The sequence below is a fragment of the Plectropomus leopardus genome, chromosome 4 (genome assembly GCF_026936395.1).
Source record: "Plectropomus leopardus strain MGB_pleo_1.0 chromosome 4, ASM2693639v1, whole genome shotgun sequence".
In the NCBI taxonomy this organism is placed as follows: Eukaryota; Metazoa; Chordata; class Actinopteri; order Perciformes; family Serranidae; genus Plectropomus; species Plectropomus leopardus.
The window spans coordinates 26913595-26941464 of record NC_142179.1 but is presented as its reverse complement, the minus strand read 5'-3'; the positions used below and the strand labels follow the sequence as shown (position 1 = coordinate 26941464).

General features: G+C 39.7%; 2 protein-coding genes across 2 annotated transcripts; both read right to left on the bottom strand.

The window, feature by feature from the left end:
• Positions 1–341: 341 nt before the first annotated feature.
• On the bottom strand, positions 342–14537 carry ppp2r2aa (protein phosphatase 2, regulatory subunit B, alpha a). The gene is made up of 10 exons (XM_042487729.2): positions 14193–14537; positions 13743–13820; positions 11886–11983; positions 11450–11615; positions 11169–11281; positions 10043–10220; positions 8002–8166; positions 6170–6339; positions 5979–6070; positions 342–5053 (listed from the first exon to the last, which is right to left on the bottom strand). The coding sequence occupies exons 1-10, from the start codon at positions 14197–14199 to the stop codon at positions 4774–4776; spliced, it is 1347 nt and encodes a 448-aa protein (XP_042343663.1). The 5' UTR covers positions 14200–14537; the 3' UTR covers positions 342–4773.
• A 5403-nt stretch (positions 14538–19940) lies between these two features.
• Positions 19941–27521, bottom strand: vps33a (VPS33A core subunit of CORVET and HOPS complexes). Its single transcript, XM_042488874.2, has 13 exons — positions 27372–27521; positions 26624–26689; positions 26377–26504; positions 26046–26232; positions 25837–25953; positions 25533–25707; positions 25205–25398; positions 24292–24418; positions 24006–24073; positions 23597–23734; positions 22914–23051; positions 22664–22832; positions 19941–21616 (listed from the first exon to the last, which is right to left on the bottom strand). The coding sequence occupies exons 1-13, from the start codon at positions 27471–27473 to the stop codon at positions 21423–21425; spliced, it is 1803 nt and encodes a 600-aa protein (XP_042344808.1). The 5' UTR covers positions 27474–27521; the 3' UTR covers positions 19941–21422.
• Positions 27522–27870: the final 349 nt, after the last annotated feature.

Here is a 27870-nt window from a genome sequence, read left to right as displayed (position 1 = left end):
GATGCCATCATAGACTGGTAAGTACATTTTTTAAGACTACCATTTTGGTAAGAGCACATCACTGTCTAGCACCGCTGCAGGTATTTGAAAATATTTTATCCTTTTGAAAGCACCACAGGAACTCTGATTTGGTGATGAAATGGGCCTTAAATCAGCCTGGACATGTTTTGAAATGCTTTTCGATTTAATAACAGTACTTAGGGCTTAGTTTTAGCACTCAAAGCTCCACGGTAACAAATAATATCTTAATAAAGGCTCTATTGATGTGATCATTTCACATTTTTCAGCACATTATCCTCTATACACAAAATATAAAGCAGTTTGGTCATTTTTATTCAGAATTCAGGTTTGAAATTCTTTATTACTTTTCATCTAAATTGTACTTTATTCCATTTGACAAAGACAAAAACATCGCTGTACAATGAACCATTTGTAGCCCCCTCCCCTCCCACACAGATCACCAAAACTCTCCTACAATCTTTATTCAAGAGCCCCTTGAAAGAAATTAACGAAAACATACAAATTAATGAAATTCACAAAAATAAAAAGTGCATTTTCTTTTAACACCTGTGATACATTAGACATGTATATAATGCTGCTTCAAGTGGAAAAACCTCACAACTCCAATTTAGACCGTTTCCTTGAGATATCAAGACCCAAGGTTCAAAAAACATTATAGCAACTTGAATTTCAAAAAGTGTATGGTCTACCTGTGAATAAGGCAGTTTTTAAAAGTCCTGAAAAGCTGTTTTTTTCTCCAAAAGTAAAGGTTTTGATCACAGAGCAGCGGTAAATTCCCCTGAGCAGTCGCCTGTCTGGCATGCCAGAGTCCAAGAAACATACTTGATTATCTTTTTTTTTTTAACGCTATAAGAGAAGGCATTAGGGTTCTTTGTGGTTTACACTGTAGCCTTGAACAACAGCTATGAAGACAATGAGGGGAAAGTGACGTATATCGGTTAATTGTTCATCTTTTATGAATGCCAGTAACTGTTTTTTAAATAATGCTCCAACACTCATACAGTCTGTGATGACCGCCTCTGCTGCATCTGCAAAGACGGGATTTTTGAAAAGCCAATGTTACCTGATTTTTTTTTTTTTTTTTTTTTTTTTGAGAAATCTTGTCAATTTTGCTCCAATAGCATTTTAAAAAAACAGATTTTTTTTAAATTTTCAAGCATTTCTCACATCTTCTAACAGGTTGCTAAAGCAATAGCTATTGAAAAATAATTGAGTAAATGCTTCCTTTGGACGAATGTCGAGAAAAAGCTGATCATTGATCTCTTATTTTGAATAAAAAACTCTCCTTGTTGATTGTTGGCTAATTGATTGGATCATCCTTGATCATGGAATGGGACAAAGGTGCCACATAATACAGGTTTACACGTGTGTGGCGTAATGCAAATAATTCAAATGAACCTCGCGCAACCTTGCATCAGACAATAAAGAAAAGTTGTTTTTCAAAAATTAAAAAAGAGAGATTAGCAAAGTGTCTTATTTGTAGAGGACATTACCCACAAGCCCTGAGAGAGCGACACTCAGCAGTAGCTTCACACCATCAGTGAAGATGGGTGGTTATTTCGGTGGTATCTTGGTGATTAGAAATCAGTTCTCTTAAAAGGTGAAATTGACACATTGACTAACAAAAATATGATCCTGTGGATCAATAAACTTCATGTTCTGATTCAATGGCTTAATCTGTCCTAAAGTGTACATTTAACGAAGAGTAAAACTGTACTGTAATCGACCTGTTTGCTCCAGAAGAGAATTGGTTTGACTGAAGCATATTGTAGCAGAGAAACAGCAGACTTAAATTTATAAAGTATTTTTACATGTTCAAAGCAGTCATTTATGAACACTTCTATTCAACAGTCACCTGCAAGTGCCTTACAAATTCTCCTTTTTTAAATAAACAACTCTGTATTCTCCAGGAGAGAGAAGACATTTCATAATATCATTGAAAATAAGTAACTCTGTGTAGTCAACTGACATGACTAGCTTTAGAGAGCGTTAACAGTTTTAACATTAAATGTTGATTAAATATGTCTTTCCCATTTAGACCCACGGGGGGGCCTGTTCTTTCACAGCGAGAAAATCATCAGGAAACAAAAACCATGGCACAAAAACAGAATATCCAAATTAGCTCTGAAGCATTCAAATAAGATCTACACAAACATCAGTTACAGTCAGCCAAATTAAAAAAATAAACTGTTATAGTGCTTATGACTAAAGAGGTACTGACACCTGAAAATACTTTTCTTTGGACATCCCACGTGAGAAACATCACACTCTCTCTCGATGTCACGAAAAGTCTAGCTTTTAAAATTCCTGCCAGAATGAACAAAATGTCCCAGAGTCGTGACAAAAAGGTCACCGGATCAGGCGACATTTCCATCGACAATCAGTCCGAGATAAACAGCTAAAGAAACTACAGTGATCAGACTGTAATCCTATTGCCTTAATTTATACAAAAATAAATCAGCTATAGTGATTTTTCTTCTTTTATCATCAGGTACAGTACAAAACATCATTAAAAAAAACTCTACAAACAGAAACTAGATCCAGAGATTAAAGCGATCAATCAATTTGCAACAATACAGCAGGCTGTGTGGGGAAGCTGGCATGGGCACTCAACTTTTAGTGCCACCGACCACGAGAGAATTAGGCTACATCATGCCATCATGCCCTTACACTTATATAAGCGTTTGTCCTGAGCTTCATAACGGGGTCCACACATGAGCAGGGGCACCTGGTCTGCAAGACAGCTCTAAATGAGCATAACCTAAGGATGTGTAGGACTGGTTACTTTGGCATGATTAGCCTTCTTCCAACTCCAAAAAACCACAATACCTCACAAATGTGTGCGCACAGCATTCTTGTGACCATGTCAAAGGACTATGTTGGTGTTTCTTTTCATGTTTTTTTGCCATTATCTACACATTATATATACATTACTGCTGACCATTTTCCTAAACGTACACCTTTAAGTGCATAAAGAAAATCACCATTAAGGCTTGAAACACAGATAAAAGATCCGTGTCAGTGAACATTTAGTCAGACTCTGGTAACGTAGCGGAGACCAGGTATTGGTTTGAAATCCTGATGATAATATGCTGACGACAATCCAGCGTTCCAGTTTTGAGCATCAGCTCATCAAAAGCCAGTGTATTTACAAGCTACTGTATCAGAGCCTCGAGAAGACAAAATTAAGAAACGTGGATGTATTAATAGGGGAAAGGTTGATTTTACTGTTTTCTGCATTTGAAAGGTTGATTTTAAGTAACTTAACTTTTATGTCAGATGTTGCAGGATGCTTGAACCGAGCTCTTCTGCTTACAGCTGTTACATCACGGAACAATTAGGCCTAGTTTCCACCAAGAAGTCCTGTTCAGTTAAGTTTGTTACACATTGGACGGTTATTTTTGTGTTTCCATTGTCAAAAGTTGTGGATGGTACCGATAGAACCGTTTCCCTCCATCATGTTTTTCATCGCCCTTCTGCTGAGGTATGTAGCACACTGATCCAATCCTAACCGGTGGAGCCAGAAACACTGCATTCCACTGATTGGTCACGAGACAACGAAGGCTCTCGCTTTACAAGAACTCACTGCACAAAACTGCTATTTTCAAATATCCCATCGTTTACGACAGAGACTGTCAACACTCCAGCCTGCTCTTTTTTGTTCTGAAAATGCCAGTGCACAACTCTGTTCCACGGACGTTCCTCTGCATCGTCTGTGAAGAGGAAATATAGCGAGAGCTGGACGGAACAGTGATGAAGCTATTGTTATCCTGTAAAACACCACCTAGATTTACGAGGACTGTCTGCAGTGGAAACGCTTAGCACAAATGCAGTTACAGGTTACAGATTACGCGCTGGTTCTTAGGGTATTATACCGCAAATATTTGGTGGAAACATGGCTTTACTCTGACTTGATCAAAGATAACAAAAAGTTCACTGTGATAAAATACAAGTCAAGTCAGTTTGCTGACTTTCTTACTGTAGAGAAATGAATAAGAACCATCTAATAAACACTGGTATGCTGCGGACAAGGGTTAGCAGTAATGTAATTATACACTATTTGTAGAGATTGAGCTAGAACATGATAAATACGAGAATAGTCCTTTAACAGCCATAACCATACTGTACATAAGGAAAGAAATGATGAGTGAACTTGGCAACTTGACAAATACTAGGGGCAACTATGGAGTGTAGACAGCGTGTATTAGCACTGTGTTTCAGAGCAGCACGAGAAGGGACTTGGTGACAGAAAGACATGAATGGAAGAAATCATTTCCTATTCAAACTAGTAAAACATGGTAGCCTCAAAAACCTAACAGTTGGTAGCTATGACATAGAAATGAATCATGATGGCACAAAAGAATATTGAAACAAACTAGCCAAATATGTGTGTTAAACACATTTTCCCTTTGGTCTGGGATGTAGTGGAGTAGCAAACTTTAGCTTGGTGAGTAGAGTGCTCCTAATGGCGAAAACCATTAGATGCTAAATCCCAAATTCTCAACTCAGATCTACAAAGCCTGCATGTTTATATTTGTCATACACAAGAAAAATGTGCTTCTGACAGCGTCCTGGGATGTACTCTGTTAATGCCACTGTTTGTTGTCTTGTCACATTAAATACTAACGTCAGTGAGGGCAGATCATATCAAGACTCGGGGATTTAGCCAAAAGCAGACAGATATCGTTTGTATGAGTATATAAGAGCAGTGGGGCGTGAGCGGAAACTGGGATCTGAGCGGTTCAACAAATGCTAGTTTAGTTTTTCTTGGAATATGTACAGATTGTTAGTGGTGGCCACAGCGATGATGTTGTCCAGAGGATGCCACGCAGTGTGGAGGATCTTCTTGTTAAAGTCCAGACTGTCTACACTGATCTCATCCTTTTTGCGCTTCCCCCCTGTGCTTACTTTGCGAGGTTTCAGTATCGATCGTGGTTTGCTGTTCTCCCGCGACGCCTCTAGGGTTACGTCCTGCCGATAGCCTCGATCGAACATCCTGAAGAAGTTGTTGTATGAACCGGTCATCACAACGCTGCAGAGAGACGAGGTACGAGTGAGTGATGGGATACATTATAATAATGAAAGCAACTGCAGAACACCCCTCTGCCACCCAAACCAAATCATGAGCAGCCATATGGTCTGCACTGAGCAGATAACCGCAGTTACTGATAAGCCACCTGTGTTGTGATAAATAAGGGTCAGACCAAAACATTTGCATGCCTACTGAAAGTGTAAGGAAATACAAACGTTTATTTCTCAAATGCAAATCTGGCTTTTGCTACGGTAATATCTACCAGAGCACAAAGTTCTCCAACATGCTTCTTTTTACCTTGTAAAAAGGGTTCCTACAAATTTCCCCGTAATATTTTACCTCCTTTTTGTGACTTAATTTTTTAGAATGAGTAGGTCCATATAGCGATGCAGACATACATTATAACACAAGTTTCCAGGCTTTGTGGGCTCACTTGTTAGACTTCTCATCACTTAGCTGCATTTGCCCACCACAAATAAAGCACAGCACATACTGGCACTTTGGAAAAAAATCAAGGTTACAGCCCTTTTTGTGGGGATAGAAAGCCAAAAGTCACATAGATGATGTAATTTTAATGAGAGTTTGTACTATATTTTTGAAAGATGGTATCTATTTCTTTCAGACGTTTGCATTATGGACGTGTTTAATAATTGTTTTGTCACCTTGCTTGAACCTGAATGTTTCGGCAGTCAGGCAGTGCAGCGTTAGTTTTTAAATTACTCACACAAGGAACGTATTTCACACAACCTTAGACATGTTTCGGGATTTTTATGAACATATTTTAAACCGTAGCCAAAACAGTTCATATTCAACACTACGCATTTCCATGCCTGGAAAACAGTTTTTCTAATTTCACAACTTTTCCAGAAAATTCATGACGGCGGGAACCCTGAATTAATGTGTTTATAGTAGACAAGTTACTCACCTGTCGTTCCCATTCCAACAGCACTCAAACTTGTCGAAGATGCAGTCATTCTCATAGAGTGAACACAATTTACTTCTGAGATATTCGTGCACCTGTTCAAAGAAAGTGATGAAGAGGTGTTGTAGTTACAATCAGCTGTCCTGAGACCTGGATATTTACATGATGACTTCTGTCTTAGCATGACAACAGACCTGATATGTCTCTACTGGCCGGGACTCCATGTTGAGATCCCAGATTTTGACGGACAGATAGTCGCGGGTCATCATGTAGCGTCCACTGTGGCTGAACTTTACGTCAGAGATGGATGAGATGATTTCAGAAAAGAACGAACGATTGTTCGGATCCTCTGGCTCTTCAAACTCTTAAAAACGAAAAGGATAAATGACATTAGTATAAGCTGACTGCCATTAAATGAACCTTCAGTTTCTATGGAAGTGCATGCTAATTTGCCAGTGCCCTCCCCATTATTAAAGAGTTAAACAGCTCCAGTTCCTAAATGTCCTCTTAGCAAAGGTCCAAACCTCAAAAGGTCTGAATTGCGTCCCATAGCCTACTCCTACATCGATTAAATACAAATCAACAATGTACATTTTCATATTATTTGTGCAATATTATTTTAAACTTTCAAAAGGAGGACACTTTTAACATACACACACACTGAACTTGTTTGGCTCTTTATGAAAAAAACAGCTATCTTTAATGTGAATAAAATTAATCCTAGCTACATTTTTTTTTTTTTTTTACAAAAACAGCAAACAATAGTCTTGAAAAGCCACATTTATCTATATTATTATATTATTATTGTCATGATTAGCCCATTGTTGACCTTTTCTGTACTTACGCTCCACGTGAGAGAAATGTGCCTGTGCCCTGCCAGCAGTTTCAGTGTTGGCTTGAATGGAGTTGGTGCCATTCTCATGAACACATGTAGGAGCTCGCTGGTTTTAATGTTTATAGTGGAGAAAGCTGATTTAGGTAAGTCGATCAAGCTGTGTAGTGCTGCTTTGGGAAAAACTGTCTCATCAGACACAGCCTGTAGCAGGTTAGTTGCTTCATGCTGTCATCTTTCACACACATCTCTCTCGCTCTCTCAAGCAAACTGTCTACACAGTAAAAAAAACATTTGATTGGCTCAATTCAATGACGCTATTGCTGTATTAACTGGACTGGCTGTGCTAACGGTCTATAGCCACCTCCATCAGAAAGCAAAAACAAACAGGTCATCATTAAGATGATCATCTATTCTCATTAATTTTTCTGAAAGTCCTCTCGAGCCTGACGAGATCCACCTCTTTCTCTGAACAGCAATATGCCATTCAGTGATGCCTGAATCTTTCTTCACTTTTTTAAACTTAAGGTCCCTGCCATCATATTTAGCTACTTTTGCAGCAATGTCTCCCTCACCTTTCTGCTGTTGAGCTCACACAGGTGTACGGCGTTCAGCTCATTAAGACTTCTCCTCAGGAAGGGTCTCGGATTTGATCCTCATTACGTCTAACTTTTCTCTTGCCTCTACGAGTTCCTCCGTGCTAACCAAAGAGTGGTGCAGATAACTAGTGTCGATACTTGACACAAGTTTTCACCTTTATCAAAACTTGCCAGCTCGCACACATGTATGCTGCTTCACTAATTAAGACTTCACCTCAGGAAACTTAAAGTGTGGTTAAGGCAGAGTTGTTGGGAGATCCTGTAGCTCAGTTGTTAAAAAAAGATACCTTCCAGCCAAAATGCCCAGGACTAGAACCGCTTTCTTCTCAACATGTGTTGGCTGATAAATATTGTATTGCCACTGCCTTTTACAGAAAGGCTGGCCTCACAATTGAGACAATTCAGTCAGGGATTTTCAGTTTCTTGGTATGTTTTAGAGCACCGTCTTCCTACTGAAGAGAGCACGCAATTTTCCTCAGAAAATGTAACCTGTTTTAGTTTCATCGTCTATCCTGTTTCCCGAGGCATACCAGAGGCACAGCTCAGGATCGAACAGCTCCCCTGCAGGCACATGGCATATATGAAACTGACTCACGTTTGGCGTGCTTGTCGCAGAGTGCCGATGCCCTCATGTCACACAGGCGGATGGTGCCTTTGCTGCTGCTGTAGACAAAAGTGTTGCATTGGTTGGGGTGAAACTCTGCTGCTGTGATCACCTCTGTCAGCTCCTCCATATTGGCTGGCTTTATGTCAACAATATCTGAAAACATGAGGTTAAGGTCAAAGCTAAACAGACATCTGCCACTGCCATTTAACCCGTGGTTAACCCAAAAGCTTTTGCACAGCTGTGGGAGAGCATATGTAGATTTTTAGAGGTTGATAAGGATGCAAAAATAGTACAACTGAATGATTATTTGGTAAGAAAATGTCTACCTATGTAATCAAGCATTCACGATGTTATCTACTATGATGCTCTGAACTTGTTGCGTATCACCATTAGCACTACTTAATTTGGTGAATGCATTTACAGTGGCAAGTAGCATTTGGCTAGACTCGCTCCCTTTAGAGAGGGCAGACACTCAACAGCATATAACTCCTGTTTTTACGTCAATGCATTGGTTTCCTATCAATTTAAAAAACAAAAAAAAAAACAAGAAGATTTTAAGATTCTCTCTCTAGTTTTTAAATCAATTAGTGGCTGGCCACTGTGGAGCCAATATAATGAAAACATAAATAAATAAAAATGATTGATTGAAAAAATAAAATTTGAAACTTAGAGTGAAAAAATAAGACCTCAAATATGAAATAATACAAGTGAAAATTAAAAATAATTTATTCAAAAGAATAGCAGGATTAAATCAAAATTATATTTAACTTAAAATTAACCTTTTCCTACACTCATTTTTATTTAAAAAAAAATGAACCATGACATTTTTCATGATTCAAGATCAAAACTTAATAAAACTTCAAACCTTTAAATTTTTTTTTAAATTAACAAACTTTTTGGCCTTGATCTCTCTTCTTAGACCATCAGCCTAGTCTCCATAACAGTCTGCCTGAGGATCTGAGGGACTCATTAAAAAAAAATGCTAAGTCATATCTCTTTAACCTGGCTTTTACTTAAGGTGCCCCGTCATTTGCTGCCTTGCTTTGTAAGTCTTATTTTTGGTGTTTCTACCATTTCTTTTGTATCCCTTTAGTGATGTAATTTTTAAAACTTTTTATTGTTTGTTATTTTTTTGTTTGTTTTGTCTTGTTTTTACTTTTTTTGTCTGTTCTATTTTAATCTTGCTTTGTGAAGATTTTGAATGTTGTATGAAAAGTGCTATATAAATACAGCTGAGCAGAGCTTCAGTCATGTGGATGGCTCAGTTCAATCCTTCTTCACACTAAAATTATTTAGGCATCAAATGTACAAATTTAGCTTGAAAATATTCAGACTGTGTTAAGTTGCTCTGAGTGCAGGTTAAAAAGTTGTTACTTTGGGGACATCTGGTGGTAGAATCAGACATGACACAGTGGAAAACACCATTGCGCACCAAAATTATTATTTTCTGTAACCAATGTTTGATCTGCATTAAAACTGTCTACTTTTTTTTTTTTTTTTAAACACACCAGCCCTGAGTCACACAATCATTGCTCGTACGGTCAGCATACTGAATAGGACTGATCACTGGCTTAAAATGGAAAAATATGCAGTGGGTTTCAGTGTTGTTGCAGGGACTGAGTGATGCACAGTCTGACTGTGTCCAAGTTGACTGATGCGTGGTGGGCAGGTGAACAGGACGCATGCGGGGGATTATAATCTGACTGTGAGTCAGAGCTACCTCACAGGAAGGAGCTAAACTAACTAGGACACATTCGTTATTTCACACGCATACAAATATATACACATATACAGAAAAAAAGTAAACTCCTGCAAACTTATGTTCACTTAAAATGGATCACAAGTTTGACACCTTTTTTTTCCTCAGAACACATGGAAGATATTTGTATTGGCCTAAAATGTTGCATTTCCCAGAAAAGAGAGTAGTTTCATGACGCCTAGCCTTTCTTCCACAGAATAGAAAATTAAGAGGAATTTGTCAAGACCTACAGGAAATGACGGCTGCATTGAATTAGGAAGAAAAGGATACTAAAGCTGCGATCCGTGATCTCCAGATTCCATAGGTTAATACGCAGGTCATCTGCAGACAGGTACGTCTCACAATCACTGTTGACTGAAATGGAGTTGATATGGTAGGTGTGAGCATTCGCAAACACTCGTCTAGGGCTGGCTTCCACCATCAAGTCCATGGGCCTGAATACTGGTACCTGGGATGAGAGAGGGGTTATTATCACTTTCATTTCAGGGGAAATTGTATTCGAAGGATTTTTTCTTCCAACAGGCATAAAAAAAAATGTGCCAAACTGGTTGGCGCGTAAATACAACAATATTCCAAATGGGCCGATTTTTGAGATTTCACAAGACATCTGGGGGGTAAAAAAAAGGCTTCACTGACACTAACACTAACACTAACAGCAAGAGTTAACTATCTGTTAAACACAGCGTGTAACAGGCTGGTCTTTTAAACTGAGTCTATATTTGGAAACAATTCAATAAATATAGATCAGCGTGTCCCAAAAAGGAGGATGCACACAACCAGAGAGTAAAAACGTGGAGTAAAACTTTTTCCGAGCAGAAAGTTTGACTTGTAAGACACGAGTGTAATTAATAACATTGAATTGCAGGAATGGGTTGTTATTTCTATGAGTTGCACTTTGAGTTACTGCTTTTGCTGGTAAGACATGGCAATAATCTGCTGTGAAATGTCTCAATGAATCCAAACAACTGACAACTCAAAGACTTACTGAGTAAAGGACAATGGTTAAAAGAAATGATACCTTTGTTTCAGCTAATGCCATTTTTTAAAGATATTTTGGAGGCTTTTATTGTCTTAATTAGATAGGACAGACACAGCATGAAGGGGGAGAGAGAGAAGGGATGACATGCAGCAAAGGGCCGGGGCCGGCAGCGGCCGCGGGGTCGAATCGGACACAGCGCCTGTACATGGGGCTCTACCAACTGAGCCACCGGCACCCCCAGCTAATTAAATTTAAATTTAATGACCAGCAACGCAATTAGCGCAACAGAATTGGTCTCAAGTAAAGGTCTCGAGTAAAGTCAACTGCAGCATTTTAGCACATGGTTAATAAGAACATTAGAAATTACAGACACATCTTCAAATTTAATGGGACAGTGATGAAGAAACGTGTACGCACCCGTAGTGTTGTGACAGTATTAAAATCTCTGTAGCGCCCATCTTCTTCCTTTAAATTGTAGCCCTCTGGTCTCTTGTCGCGCTCACTAATTTTCCACAGCTTTATGGTTTTGTCTGCCAATGAGACGGAGCGGAGATGGAAAACTCATCATCAGTAACAAAAACTGTGCAAATCTAAAGTAACTGCTGTCTCCAGAGAACAGACAAATGTTTCCGGCTCAAAATCACCAACTCATGCTACTACAGTGAGTGAATGTGATAATATTACGCTGGATTACAAACCATTTGTAGACAAAAGGAACTGTGCTGCGTTCTTCTGAGGCAACCATCGAATCTTATTGATCTTCTCCTCGATCTCAAGGCTTTTCAGGTAGTCAAACTCAGGCTCGTGGCTCTGGAAGGTGCTGTAAACATTATACTCTCCTCTGCACTGCGGCTGATTCTTACTCTAAACAACGAGACCACAGATCAGAGTTAAGTTCAAGTATCACTTTGCTAGAAATAGACCTATGCTGACAGCAAGCGTCAGCGTTCCAGCTAATGCATGATTAAGCCACAGTATTTCCCTTTTTTTTTTTCTCCAAACAGTATTTTTGGCTTAAAGTCTGAATCCAGTAAAATAACCCGTTTAAGTAATCATAAATGTATTAAATAAGAAAAAAAAAGGTTGCATGATTTGTAAACATTTAATTAAATCCTACGAGTCCCCAAAACGTACCTCTGGCTCCTGCTGAAAGATGACAACACGACCTCCTTTGTCCCCAGTGGCCAGTAGCTCCCCAGAGTGGTTGAATTCAACAGTGGATATGATGTCAGCTGTCAATAAAGCAGCATAATTAGCAAATCATCACTTTTCAGACTCTTATTTGCTACTGTAATAGGGAACCTGTTGTGTACATTTGAAGTGTGTTCAATGTAGAAACATTTTTGAACTGGCATGCGAGGCTTTTCTGGTTCAATGATTCATTTCCTCCTAACGGCGCATAAAATCCTATCCTTAAAGACCAATAAAGATGTTGTGTGTTTCCTCCTGTTCTGTCCACCTGTGAGGGTAGAAGACCATGTCAGCCATGGTGAAAACACAACAGAGCAATGACGAATATATATATATATATATATATATATATATATATATATATATATATATATATATATATATATATATATATATGTACACATCACAAAGTGCAATGGAACTCAAAGTGTGCTGAACATCCTTGGAGGGTGAAAAAAAAAGTGCCATTTTGCTATTCAGCACTTTTCAAAGACAAGCATTCTCATCAAATCCTACAGTACAACAATCAATCCCTGTTTACAGGCTGGCACTATTCTGAGGGAGTGCAGGCCTTAATATAGACTATGGTGTTGTTCCTCTCTCACCACAGCACACAAAGTGCCTGATACCATCTGACTCCATACAAACTCTCACATAAAGCAGAGGAGGGCAGAGTGAAGGAGAGCATTTCTGCAACACGACTGCACTGTTGAGTTGTCAGCCAGTGTACTGCTATGTATTGACACAGGGAGAGGCTCACATTAATACTTACTCTCAGGCAAAGCTTACAGTAAACAACTGTGTCGTCTTTTACACACAAATAAATCCATCATGTACTGTAAACATAGGTGTTCAGAGTGTTTGTGAACTGCCTCGTTTGACAATGAAAAATCCACCTCTGGTTTTCTCTGTTTATGCAGAAGGTCAAACGGAAAGTATATGTACATGAAATGACCTACCCCATGGGTGCTATTTTTGTACTATATCTGCATTAACATTGTCTATGGCATTGCAATGCTCAATTTGCCTTAATCACAAATATTTCCTCAAATACCACTAAAGGGTATCCAGCCAAGCCATGCAGGCAGTTGAGAACTGCAACAGCAAAGCCTCTTTGCAGAAACAATCTTCCAGCAAGTCAGCATGATCACAGACATTTTGTCATCCTTTGTTAGTGTGAACTACTATTTTCTAGAAAATAGATGAAATCCAACCTGTACATGGATTATCCTAAATTATAAAGACAGTGTTTCTAGAAAGCCACTTTACTGTCAAAGGAGTTATTGCATGGCTGGATACCAAAAGAGCAAAGCAGGAATGTGCACTCTGTGAAACTCATTTGAAGTAAAGCAAACTGGTTGCTCAACCAAATAAACGCACTGCATCAGTAACTTCCTTCATGTTTACAAAATACCCATATCCTGCAGAGGGCAAAACTTTCCACTATTCATTCAATGGTATGCATTTCACTCAAAAGTATGCAAACATGACATTACACACACTGGCAAATACTTTACCAGGAGTTGTAAAAGTAGTGATCAATCACATTTTGCAAATATTATGCAAAACATAGATGAATGCTGATAGTTTTTAAAGAGCCTATTAGATTATAAGGAAGTATGTGCCACACCGATGACCGCTTTGCTTCATTGCAAACAGGATACTGCTTTTAAATAGCACTCACTCATAACACCTTGCATGAAACAAGTAGCATTAAAGCTAACTCCAAAACAAGCATGCACAGGATGTAGGTCAGACAGTGCATTTTAGCCACTATTAGTGACCACCACATGGACTTACCTTCAGCGACATCATCATCTATCGCTCCTTTGACTTGGGAAAAGCACCACTGCACATCACTGTTCCCACCACCGGCCCCTGCACGAAACACAAGCCCAAGTTTTACCCACCATCCGACACAACTTTACACGCGTTAGCCTGGTGCTAACTTAGCTGAAATCTGTAATATGAGAACAAGATCGCACGGTTTTTCATACATGTTGAACATTTTAAGTGGCGTGTGGTATTCCTGGGCACAGGAGATAGTTTGAGCGTGTTTGCTGTGAAAACTCTCACTTTCACGCTGTCAATGACATGCACTAGCATCCTGGAAGTATCCTAGCTAGCTAGCTAGCCTGCGCTGGTGAACCATAACAGAGACAAACTCATCATCTGTGCTGAGCAGGACATTAACAGACGAATAATAATTAAACCTCGCACACTCTGACGGTGTTTGCGGTGTAGTTTTACCTGCCATGGTGAGCGGCTCGGACAGAGGGTGTCTCTGTAGCGGGCTCGGGCCCTGGAGTGGAGCAGTGCTGACCCGGGTCGGCTGGGTGGTTCTGACCGCGGAGCAGTGGAGGAATACACCGGGGAGTGCTGCTGGAAACTCCGAAGACCTCGCAAGTCGTCGGTCCAGTTGATACAGACAGCGCGAAGCAGTTTTCAGCCAAAGAAAGTCAACTACAATCCTCAGGAGTGAATTTCAGACTTTGCACTCTACTTTGAGATTTCCCTCGCCTCTGCCTCTCCCAGCATTTCAAAATGGCGCAACGCGGGCGGCGTTCAGCCAGCAGGCATCAAACACACCGCGGTGAGGGTGCACCATGAAATTTTAATCTGGTTGACTGCTGAGCCCTCAGCCACTTGGGTCTTTTTCCTTTCCCTGGAGACAACATGGTCAATTGATTTATAACGTGTCTAATTTTCAATTAAAAGTTCTATGGACTTCTTTAGAAATCACTGTAATCCTTAAACCCCGCCCACGTGGATTGTTTCAGTGATTAAAATCGAACAAACCCGCGCACGCAGGGGTAGTTATTATATTCACAGGAACAGCAAAGCTAAAAACTGAACCAGAGTTTATATAAAGTTAAATTTAGAAAATGATTCAAAAACACCTAATGCAAATGGCAACCAAAGACGGTTTTAATATGATACTTAACATTTGTAATAATTACTGAATACATTTAAGACGCTGCTACTGACACGTGAAAACGTCAAATTTAGTGTTTGCACCTACATACAGTTTATGGTTTGCACACATGCATCAACCCCCAAATCATGAGGACTTCCTGCAGTTGCTGTCCTTAACTGCCACCGAGCTTCCACAAGATCTGCTGCAGTTTGTTGCACCTGCTGGACATCAATTTGGAGGATGCCACTTCAAAAAAGGCTGCCTCTGTGCTTAGATGTAAAAGTGAATGACAAACTAATCGACCTCATACAAGGTGAAGTTAAAGGTCCAGTGTGTAGGATTTAGTGGCATCTTGTGGTGAGTTTGCAGGACTGAAAAAAGGTGTGTAGGAGAACTACAGTGGCCAAACACAAAAGGGAACGGCCCAAGCCCCCAGGAAGTGCGCCAGCAGTGTTGCCAGATTGATAATGTTCAATTATCGTACCAGAGGCTCAAAATTCTTGTATTTGAGAAAAGTAAATGTACGCCAGTCACAATCATGAGAACGAAAAGGTTAAATTTATAACTTTAGTTAACAAGTATTTAAACAACTTTTTGACACATCTAAAAATCTACTTATACCCACTGCCTTAGCGAGAAGCTGTTTATTAGTCTACATTTCTCTGTCTTCTCAGTCAGGCGCTGGCGGGCGAGTGTTTATGAAAACAAACGACAGTGGCGCGTGCTCGACAAACAAGACCTGAATGTGGCCTACAGCAAACATGACTGGCTGTAAGGAAATCATTTGAGAAGTGATGCATAAACACAGATGTAGAAGCCGGGAAATGAGTTAAAATGAGACGTGTAAACTAAACTACGTGCTTATTGTAAGTGTCACTATGGTCAAATTATTGTACATTATGGCAATTTTGAAATTATTGACCGTACATCGTACAGAGGGCAAAATTATCATACAAATACAATTATTATCATACATCTGTCAACAATGTGCACGAGACTCTGATGCAAATTTTTCATAGTGGCCAAAATTGGAATTACACCATCCGGGTACATCACGTGATGGGCCCAGAAACACTTTTCCCCAGCTTTCTTTGAAATTAATGGGGCCCCACCTCCATGGCTGTATCCAGACTTTCTTTAACACATCCATGGTATGCCGATATAAACAGTTCATTCTAAGGTGACGAAACATCCTGATCCTGATTTTCAGGTGATAATAAATGCATGAAAACATAAGTGTGAATATTATTTACTATCTCTGCCAATAGAGGCCCCTGCATCCTACACACTGGACCTTTAAGGCACATACAGCTGTGCTATATGGGCCCCAGTGCCAAAATTTGCAGTGGATCCCACAAGGCTTTTGAAACAACAGAAATTTTGAGTTGTCATAGTAGGAAAAGCTGAGGCGTCAATAATAATAGGCTATTAATATCAACTCTATTTAAATGTCCCAGCGAGGCAGCATGCGCAATACCAGGACCCCGAAACTATAGCTGTTAAATAAAATTCAGCTCTTATTTATTTTAATGTTAATACCTATTTTCCCCACTGTGACATGTCAAAATGTTTTTGTGTCCATGAAAAAAAAAGAATAGCCTACTGACACCTTCCTCTCCCAAGCCACTCTTTTCCCATTATATGTGTATCATTACATTTTTGGTTAAGATTGTTTAATAATTATTTTGGGCATTTCATGCCTGTTAAAATTGTACTAGCGGAGAGAGAACAGGAAACAAGTGAGTTAATTAGATGCAACACATAATTTATGGGACATAAATGGTCGGCATCTTAACCCCTAAGCCAACCCAGTTTTTGGTAATTTAATCACAAACGTATTTAGGAATATAAACTAAAACTAAAACTGCTATATAAACTAATATAATAAAGGCCTTAAATGTAGATTTTAATTCTGCTAGGCAGAGCATCAAGATTAGGAAATAATACTGGTGTTTCCTTAAGGCGTAAATTGTTTGTGTTTATATTGTGCTTTGATGGTGCACACAATACTGCCAAAAATGGGATTTATTAAATGACCATAAATGAATTCCTATACACTAAACCTTCAGACTCTCTGGGGTCCTGGGGCCCCTGGTAGCCGATGTCCACTATCCCCATCTGATGATTTAGTTTACAAAGATCTCATCAGAGGAGATATCTTTGTTTTGCCAATTATTCACAGCTGACGTTGCCACGGCTTGTATACCTTATTTAGGCTACATGAACATTTTTGTCAAATTTGAGATGTCCCTGAGGAAACAAAAAACAGTTTTCAAGCTCTCACCAAATCCAGAGTACAGACATGATGCTGTTTCTGTTTGCTGCACAGCCATTCAAACATGTTTTATAAAGCCACGCTGTAATCATGTTGTAAGTCAGCAGACATCACAGATTGCACATTTAAGCAGTGTAAACAAACACATCTGATGCAAACTGACTTGAGTTTCACTGCAGAGTTGCTCTTTCTGCTTGCAAAACCCTTTTTGGAATATTTTAAAAAGACAAAACAAAAGACTGCACAAAAGCTGTGAGCGCTACTGCAGCGTGAGTCGAATAAGGAAGCGTGATCACTCCAGCTGTTATTGTTGTGTTTTTGTGAGACATTAATAATTTACAGGAACTGCATAGACCACAAATCCCAGGAAGGTCTGCCTGATCAACTTCATTAATGAGCTCTAAGTCTGAGAACAGGCTCATTCTGTGGCAGTCAGTTTCTTTTTACTTTCCCACCATAAAATAAGTGGTCCATCTGGCCAGGAGCAAAGCACCAAACAGCACCGTGTAGCTGAAGAGAACAAATTTGAGGATTTCCCTGAATGTCCGGAGGAAGCGGATAAACAATGGGTCCACATCCAAGGGCTCCTGCTGTGTCTTCTGCCTGCGCCCAGGTTCAGTCAGGTGTCCCATGTTCTCGCCTCGACCCATTCTGCACACACACACACATCTTTCACATTTCAGAGTAGAATACAAGATAATGATTTAAAAAAAAAAAAAACACTGTAAGGTTCCCATCTGGAAGTTCATTAAAACACACACTTCACACAACAGCACTGACAATATTATAATGGCTTCTAAGATACTCTAAGGAAATGGAGCAGGACAAAAAAAACATTTAAAAAAAAGACATACATGTACTTCATCCCCATGCATATTTAAATGGCAAATACTTCATTTTAGAGGTTTATGTAAATGTGCTCAAGTTCCTTTGTATCAGAGGAGCAGTTGATTTGTCCCCAGTCCTGTAGAAGCTGAGGAGGCTGCATTGTCACAAGAGCAGTATTAATAATTTATTTATAAATTGCACTAAGTGGGTTCAGTATTGATCTGTTGTGTTTGTGCATAGTGTAGCCACAAACAATACAGACTGCTGAACATCTTTAGCATTCATCTTTCATGTCTTAAACTGCCACCTGACATTTTTAGGAATATTTGCTGAAGCTGTAGGATATGCAGTTTGTTGAGTAATGAACTGTTTCTTTAAGCGGGGTGCAATTTCAGATTTATTGTTTTAAACTGTTGTGATATGAAATATTTTTAAAGGCCTCGTAGTTTAATTAACAATATTTTTTACATTTTTAATATAAAAGTTCACAATTTACATTCTAATTTAACACACAGTATATTATTCAGAATAATCAGAATCTGTGTTTTATGTAGCCAAGTTTTGTATTATGAATGTAACACTTCACACTTCTCGATATGTGCATGTGTTTACTTGCAGCTAGTTTAACTGATGTAATTTGCATCATTTCATGGTTATTCCTTGTAGACATGGTGCAAATACATTAATACATGTCCTATATCTTCTTAATGTCTACAGACTTCGTTGCACTTTTGCACATTTTCCCCCCTTGTTGTATTACTGTGCAGTGTTTGGAATTCAATTGAATTAATACATTTCTTGTGTTCTTTAGGTCTATAGAAAAAAGGCAATGTCACACTATTCCAAGGGACATACTGGAGGGCGTCCCCTGTATATTTTTAAAAGTGTCCTTAAACAATTGAGAACCTCTGTATTAATGTATGTTTTTCCCTATGGGCAACAGAAGTAACAGCCAAGCTCATATGTATACAATATTGGAGGAGTGAGTATAAATATCCTAATATCTAATAAAATCGTGCAGATATAGATATACAGTTTTGTTATGTCTTACAGAACAAGTTTGTAATGCAATTAAGTCAGTGTTATTATGAATTGTTACTATCTTGTCCTGCTCAAAATTGAACAGATTTCAGCTAAAACATAAATAAAAGAATGAATTAATCACACAGAAGATCTCAATACAAATTCTATGTAAAAAAACCCAAACAATTAATGTAATAAAATAATACCTTCATACCTTGATGTTGTTGGAGCAGGGCAGGAGCTGATCACAATGTGGGCTCCTGTGCTTCCAGCCCTGAAGTCCAAGTTGGTGTGTTCAGCCTTGAGCGTCTCAAGCCCTTGTGGCAGAGGAGGAGCCAAAAGCAATAACTGATCACGGATCTGAATCCCCTGGGATTGATCTAATGGGAGTTTAAGTCTTCAGTGCACCTGCTCCTCAAACAACAACAAATCGTACTGTAAGATTTTGGCCATCAAGCAAAACTCAAAGAATTAAGTATATTTTACTCAAAGTAGTTTCCAAGTCTGCTAGCCAATCAACATGGAGTAAATTAACATAGATTTATCCAAGAACAGTTCACCAAAAATATCTGAGTGCTGTCAGCAGCTCGGCCTGTGTTCATAGTGTAAAGCACGGAGAAGGTATTGACTGCAACAGAGATCAAACACCCTCCCGTAGCACAGTAACCCTCTACCGGAACATGGAGCAAATGGCCTCCTAATTCAATCAGTGTCCTCCGCTGTCAAATCACGGGCCGCCGTGGGCTGAGCTCTCCAGACAGCACAGGGCCATTATCGGCTGATCGGGAGGCCTGTTACTGCGCTAATTGCTCCTTCAGAGAGCTGGACCACTGCTGACGGATACACTCCTATCTCTGCCTTTCATCTGCTCTCCCTAATCACAATCAGCCTGCCTTTTCCAAAAAATATCTAGTAAACAATGAGCAAAATGGCTTCAAGAAATTCTAGACTAAGCTCAATTTGTCAAGACTTTATTTGCCATTTTTATCCCAGCAAAAGCAACAAAAAAAACTGCCTACAAAAAACCCTTCAAAAATCAAAGAAGTGCATCTTTAATCATCTTACACGTGACATCATCTCAAACATCCCGAAGATTTTAATCATAGATACATATTTACAGAAGCTCCACAGTAGAGCAATGACCTCAAGTGATGTAGCCGGAGGACAAAGAGATGTACGATAACAGTGGCATTTAAACAGATTCATATTATATTGTCTTGGTGCACATCAAGGACTGGGGAAAAAAATCAAAGGTACACTGTGGAGTTTATGTCCACTAGAAGTACCGTGGAGCAATGTTTTTACAAGTGGGTCAACATTTTCTTTGTATCATGCATGGACGTATAAACTGACAGGATACACTGTTGGAGGTGGGGCTCTGTTCATTCCCATGAAAGTTGCTCAGTGGCACATGAAGCTAAAAAAAGTGTACCTTCTGTATCATACTCTACGCCCTTTCTAAATTCTAATTTTTTTGCAGGTCTGTGATTGCAGTGCTGTTGTGGGTTGAATAAATGATTTGTCGAGTCGGTCAGAGCTGGTCAGGTCAGATCAATGGATAAGAGGAGCTGCAGAGTAGAGTGAATGCAAACTTTTAGAGCTAGCGCAATGGTTAAGTTTAATTTCACTACGCCTGCCGTTCTGCTGCTCCATCTGTGCCCATAGTACGCTCTGTGCTCCGAGAATGTAGTGAGTTGAATAACCAAACAGTATATATATAAATACCAATAGCCCTTCTAATGAAAGGTCCAGCTCCAAAAATATTAAGAAAAATACATGGCAGCAGATGTCTTCATTGTGGTTGGCCGCCACAAACAAACCCTGGAGCAGGTGTACTAGAGACTTCTGTCAGCTGAGTGGGCTATTTATGTTAACGGGCCAAATGGATCAAATTGGGTGGCTAAAAAAAAAAAAAAGATCTACTGATGTACAGACATGTCTTTTGTCATGCAAGTCTATGGGAACATTGTGTTTGGCCACAGGACATACATGAGCGATGTAATTCCACTGTTTCGCCACTACAAAAACTAGATTCAAGGCCTGACGCACTAGCAATCCTGCTGCTGGGTACACACTATTCCACTGATCTGCAGTTGATGGTGGTGCTGGACAAAGAAGTGTAGAAAGGCACCGGCAAAAACTAGCAAGTAAACACTGATACAACAATGCACAATTTAAAATATTCAGAAAACAGCTTTGCAATTGCGAAGAAGGAGATGCATTTAACATGTGTTTCAGGGCTCAAGAACACAACTCATTTTGGTCTGCAACACCAAATGAAGAGAAGAAACTCCCACGGGTCACCTTTAAAGAGCCTGTTGTTGCACAGACATCAATGAAACACCTGCAGTACACTGATATGGACATGAAAAAAACAGCAGCTGAGGTTTTCTGATGGAGCGGGTGTTTGATGTGGTCAGGTGGACGTGCAGGTGATTCAGGAGGTCTGGGATTCAGGCCGGTCCATGAGGGATTTGATCCAAGTTGTACCGTTTATGAGTTTTGTGGTGGCTATAATATACTCCATCCCGCTGTCTTCCATTTGAGAGAGGAAACGAAGCGCAGCTATTTCTGCATACGACACCCCGCCGAGGAAGAACACCAGCGTCGTCCGGTTCTCCCCCTGCTGACCTGTGCAACAGCAAAAGCAGATGCATGTCACTCAAACAAAAACGGAAAAGCTAAATTAACCAATAAAGGAATACTTCATCCCCAAAATTCCCATCTGTATATCAATTACTCACCATGTTATGCTGAATTTATAAACAAAACTTTGTTTTTCTTGCATGCTTTTACTGTGATTTAAGAATCCACAACATGACACGCGTTCTTGATGAACTGAAGTAAATGAGGGCCACATGTAACAACAGCAAAACAATGTCAAAACCTTTGTTTACTTTAACTTTAACTTTAACACAACTCACACAGTGTATATAGTTGTATGCTCAGTGCTTCCCAAACTCATGCATTTTTGCTAAAACCTTTTTGGATTCTTTGTTCACCCTGGAGGCTTGTGAGAAAAACATTTTTCTTCACAAATTCAAGTCAACAAAGGGGGAGCGATTGATATGCAAATGATCATTTTGGGGGTGATGCATTCCTTTAAATCAATTTTCTGCCATGTCTTACTTCAACAAAATACAGCTGAATGTAAAAGAGGGCCAAGTCCCTTCTGCTAAAGCACCATATTTTAAAATGTGAAAACACTAATTTAGCCGTCACCCTCCCCCTAGATTAGACTCCTCTATTATCACCTTTTCAAATCCAGTGTAAGGCAGGCATGTAGAAACAAGTCAACTGTCTAATGCCCAAACTCACCGTTCTAATTAGCACATTTCAAATTGAGTGTATAATTAAATTCATTATTCACATCACTGTAACACCTCCTACTGCCAATATGAAGAGATGGAGGAAAACTGACCGGTTGGTCACTTACAAATGAAGCACAGCATGTTTTTGTTTAGCCTTCTCTTCAGCACAAACACACAGAGCGAACACAAACACTGACAACCGCTCTGTGGTACTGACAGCTTTGTGCCATCAATCTGCTGCTGTTCAGCATTTGATTCAACAGAAACAAAGCCTGTGTCTTATCTACACGTTGCAGGCAGGCGCTTGTTTACGTTTATTCTGTTACGCGAGCAGTGGGGCAAACAGTAGACCTGGTTTGGTCCTTACGTTTCTTGTGAAGCCCGGCAGGCAGTTGCTGTCTCTCCTCAAAGTGTGGGCCTGGGAGCATCTTCAGCACCTCCTCGATGCTACGCCACCCGGGTCTGGCCAACACCTGGGTCAGGCGGATGCTTAGTGGAGCGTAGCCACTGTACACATAGGAGATGTCGTTTGGGTTCTGAGTGAATAAAGAAACATACAGTCAGAAGGTTCAAAATCATCCTCGAAAGTGCAAAAACCTTTTTCTTAATGTAATCACCTGTTCATTGGCGTCCTCCATCCACAGTTTGAGGGTTTTTCTGATGGTGGGGTAGTTATTCCTTGAGCTTGTCTGTGGCTTCAAGAGACCGGTCTTCTCTAGGTTGTTCAGTGTTAGTATGTGTTCATAACCATAGGTCTTCAGAAAAGACAAAAACAACAAAAAAATCATCATCAGCGGCCACTTTTAATTGTTCATTTAATCCTTAGAAACCTACCATACCCACCACCACATTTGCTTTTTTAAGGGGGGGGGGGGGTATCTTTAGGGGGAGATGGCAAGTCAAAATATATGCCACATGGAATTGGCACACATCATGTGAAAGCTGGGAATATGAAGATTTGAAATGCAGTTGGCAATGAGTGTCACGCCTGTTTGGAGCATCATTCAGCCCCCTTTCTGTCAAGTTAGCTAGACTGCCTTACGTTATCTACTTTCAAGATATTTAGCTGTCAAATTGAACACAAGACAGCCTCTTTGAGAATGCCTAGATCACCATCAGTCCCATGTTTTTGTTGTTGTGTTTCTAAATTTTTTTATTTTTTTTTTTAGATTTTTTTTTTTTACTTTTTGCCTTTATTCATATAGGACAGCTCAGGGCACAGCCTCCTTCACCACTATTTTTCTCTGTTGATGCTGCAGGAATGTATGTGCACAGAGGAGATACCGCCACTTGACTTTACCTGGAGAATCTCCCTCTTGTAGTAGTCGAACACCTTCTGCTTGAGGCCGTTGTTGCAGACTGACTGCATGCACACCAGACGCAGAATCTTGATCAGTGGATCTTTTTGGGCAATGCAGTCCTCTATATATGTGTTGACCTGGATAGACAAATTAAATTAATCAGTACTATAGCCATGCATCGATAATTAAAGCATATAAATCACGTTAGCAAAATAGTACATTCTCATTCAAATTAGTTAGACACAAAACTTAAATCTTAAATACAATCTGGAATTTCCTTAAATCTTGAGTATTTCAGAAACCTGTAGTTAAACTCGAGAAACCACAGTTCGTCTCTGTATGATGTGAGCTTCATTTTTTAAGACAGATTCACTTTGGAAAAACAATATGTAGACAGATGAGGAATACCTTGTCTGTGTCAACTCCAGTCATAAACTCCTGCTCCACTGTTAGATTATCAAAGAAGGCCTCAGATGCTGAAAGAAAAGACATTAGTTAGATTTTATCACATTAAAACAAACCTTGATGACACCTTAAACAAACTAGGAAGTATGAACAAAAAAAATATGAAACATTCTACTTTAACAAGGCTAAATAACACATATTAAAAAGTAGTTTTTACACTGCAATTTCAAACAACCAAAGCATCTTTAAATGTAAAGCAGTTCAGGGGTGGGGGGTGTAATCTACGCACTGGTGATGTCCTTGATCAGCTCTGCTATGGAGGTGTGGTTGGCCAGCGAGCTTCGTGCTGCCTGCATGTGAGGCAACTGAGACACAAACTGCTTTATTTCTCCCACTGTTTTAGCATTATGGCGCTCCTGAAAGACAAAAAAATCAAAATCAAAACTTTATTTGCTGAGCTGTTAATAAGTTTGATACAACAGCTCAGATAAACGGCATGTAAATGATGAAATGTAGTTTATCTACAACAAAAAGTAAATCGTACAGGACATCAGCAGATGAAGTCAGATGTAAAACAGGTTTGGACATGGACATCAAAATGGACCAAAAACAAGGTTAGGAAGCTGTTGCTCCTTTATTAAAAAATACTTTAGTTTAACCCATCGTCAGTTTGGTTCTATGAAATACAACTCAAACAACATATCGTGATCCATTTGAGTTTAAATTCTCTTAAGACTAAACACTGGCAATAACATTTCTGAGGCTGTTCTAATGGAGAGCGTCTTCCCCTAAATTAGCAAAGATCAGCCCGCCCATTTTCACTGTTATCCAGAGTTAGAACACCTCTGAATGTGCATTATTGCGTTTATCAACAATCTCTAGTAATGCAGTTTGTATGACAATCAATAAACCTGAGCTGATGAGAGAATGATAATACGTTTGGCCTTCTTCAGCATTCTGCTTGAACAATTAGTGCTTCGTCTTATCTCGAGGTGATTGTCATCACTTCCCTAACCTCATGGATTTCTGTTATGGCCTTTGTGGTAAAATGCCACAGAGATTGCAATCAGATCAGCTGGGATGTCTGGATGTCTGGAGATGATCCAATATAGCTCCCTGGAAGTAGCAGACATTGCAGCTGCACTCTTGTTACAGACATTACACTATAATAATTTTAAAGCAGGAAAATACGCCAGACCGACCTCAAAGGCTGCTGAAATTATTTTGGCTTTCTTGCTGAGCGCCGCTCCGACAGCATTGAAGTTTTTGTCCCGTATTTCTGCGTACAGCTCCTCTGCAGAGTTGAGCTGTAACTTCTTGGGCTCTGTGGGTAAATCTTTACTCGCCTCGCCTTGCTTCTTCTGCGCAAACTTTTCAGGAGGCAACTTGACATAACCTGCGAGTAAGAGGGAGTCAAAACAAAGAGTGGTGTTTTTTAAAAAAGAAGCATACAATCATGTAACGCACAAATATACAAAAAAAATTCACTTCAGACTTGCAATCACACATAATGAGAAGTTATTTTCTGACCGTTAGTGATTCCATAGATCTCGTCAATGAGACCCTCGTAGGTGAGCTGTGTGGCCAGAGGGGTGAGCAGATCGACATTACGGTCCAGGAGGAGCAGAGTATCGAATACGGGCAGGATCTGATTCTGACTGCCGGCAAACTCCCTCTTCATCCTCAGCATCATGTTAGCAACATGCTGAGAACAAACAGAGAGTTTTCTTGTCAAACAAACTCGTATCTGCTGCAGAGCCTCTGAGCAATTAGCAGTTTCAATAAAAATACTATAATAGATTATCAGTATTCAGGCAAAGTGATTCCACCTCACCCGTGCACATTCTCCTTTCCCATATATCTGTGGGATGGTGCCATACAGTGCCTGTAAGGTCATGAGGCCTTTGGCTGTATGGTAAAGGCTCGTTTGGTCATTTTCTAAGTAGCACTCCTGAGATGAGGGGGAGTAGAAACACATCATCACAGTTAGAAATAACAGCACATTAATGCAGCATATATCTGGGATGTACAAGTCAAACACACCCTGAAAGCACTTTCATACTCCATTGAGAGCAGGTCGCCATCATAGGGGATCAGATCCAGGATGTACTCGTCAATGTTGATGAAAGAGGCCAGCACACCCTGCTCCTTCAGCCGCTGCTCGCACAGCATGCTCCTCCGAGGCACAAACAAAATGTGGAAGTCTCGTGACGAATGCATCTTGTCCTCACTGAAGACACACAGTCCAGTACACACATGTGAAATACAGTGCGGACAGCTTTGCAAAGAGACAGGAAGGACTGAAAGAACAAATGTTTTGTGTAAATGTGCCTTTACAGCTGTTTAGACTGTGGAATTTACATGAGACACAGACCTGAACACATTTTCAGCAATGATGTCCATGAGCTCCAGTCTGGGACGAACAAAGAAGATGATATTTTTGACATCGGCAGAGGGGAGCCTGCCACTCTTGAGGGTGAACATCTTTTCCACTTCATGTTCCTGAAAAAGTAAAGAACATACACAACACGTGTTTAAGATCAAGAAAAACCTACGCTATGTTGAATATATGTGACATTACTGGAACATTATCTGAGTCTATTGGGTTGCAGAGCGCTTACCTTCAGTAAAGAGTACTGAGCTATCAGTCCAAAAGGTCCCGTCAGATATTCATCCCAAACTATGGCCTGAAAAGAAAGGACTCATAAGGTTATGTATGTATGTTGACTTATGTTTTTTATTTTGGCTTAGGGGAGGGACATACAATTTACAATTTGAAATCACAGTATTTTTTATTACCCTCTGTCATGTACCCATATTATTATTATAATAATTTACTATTTACTTTAATGAAAACTCTCAATGTAAATATAATATGTGTAAGTATAATAAAATATGGTTGTTTATGGTAAAGGAAGGGGTCATGCATCTTCCAGCAGGCACTTAGGGAGGCTCAATGAAACAGATTTATATATTTGAGAAGGGTTTAAAATATAAAATGAAAAAAAGAAAAAAAAAGTCACACCCCAGCTAACAAATCCTGTAATAAATGAAGACATGGGACATGTTTGCTGTCAGTGTTACTTGTGATTTAGCTTTTAGCTTCTGGTTCCAGTAACAGCTTGTTAAGCAGCCACCCTTATGGAAAAGTACAACTCGCGTGCAAACAGACCTGTAGCTACATTTGCAAATGTAGTGATTAAATTATATTCATAATCAAAACATAACTACATCTTCACATAAAGTGGGTGGATTTTTAAAGATGTGTCGACCCCTGACAGCTCCGACAGACTAGCCTAAACTGCCGGATCAATAACGACATGACTGTCGCTGTTTGGGCCATGTTTAACGTGTCTGTGTGTTCATTACCTTGCTTCCCGCACATTTGTCTAAAAACTCTCGAAGCTCTTTCCGCGCTGCTTCCCTTAAAATGTTTAAATTCACTCTGCCGTACGAGAGGTGGGCAGCCATGTTTCCTTATCAGCAACACAACAAATCAGGTGACCACAGCAGTGAAGCTCAGTCACGTGACCAAAGAAGAACCAAAACCAAGATAGTTCACCCCACAGTACAGCTTCAAAGTTAATTTCCTCCAGAATATGTAAACTTCTTGTTTGTAAATTTGCAACATTTTTCAACTGTTGAAGATGACCATAAATAACGGCAACTAGCTAAAAGGTTAGCTACTCACCTTTAGCTTTAAACAGCTAATTCGTGTTGCACATGCGCATTGTCGGGTGCTCGTTAAACAACTTAAATAGAGACGGTTTTGAGGAAAATGTGCTTCTCACACGCATATGGCTATTGGTAACGTTAGTTTGAACTAGTGCATTATATTAAGGGCTCTGGTTTGAACATACATTTCTGC

What these genes read in the sequence shown, in the direction of transcription:
- ppp2r2aa (XM_042487729.2), bottom strand. An exon ending in ATACTGTCACAACACTACGG is followed by an intron (nt 10,221 to 11,168) that starts GTGCGTACACGT and finishes CTCTCATCCCAG; the next exon opens with GTACCAGTATTCAGGCCCAT. An exon ending in GGCCAGTAGAGACATATCAG is followed by an intron (nt 6,071 to 6,169) that starts GTCTGTTGTCAT and finishes TTCTTTGAACAG; the next exon opens with GTGCACGAATATCTCAGAAG.
- vps33a (XM_042488874.2), bottom strand. Translation starts at nt 27,473, where the DNA reads ATGGCTGCCCACCTCTCGTACGGCAGAGTGAATTTAAACATTTTAAGG. An exon ending in GATCTATGGAATCACTAACG is followed by an intron (nt 25,399 to 25,532) that starts GTCAGAAAATAA and finishes TCTTACTCGCAG; the next exon opens with GTTATGTCAAGTTGCCTCCT. An exon ending in ACAAGAGGGAGATTCTCCAG is followed by an intron (nt 23,052 to 23,596) that starts GTAAAGTCAAGT and finishes TCTTTTCTGAAG; the next exon opens with ACCTATGGTTATGAACACAT.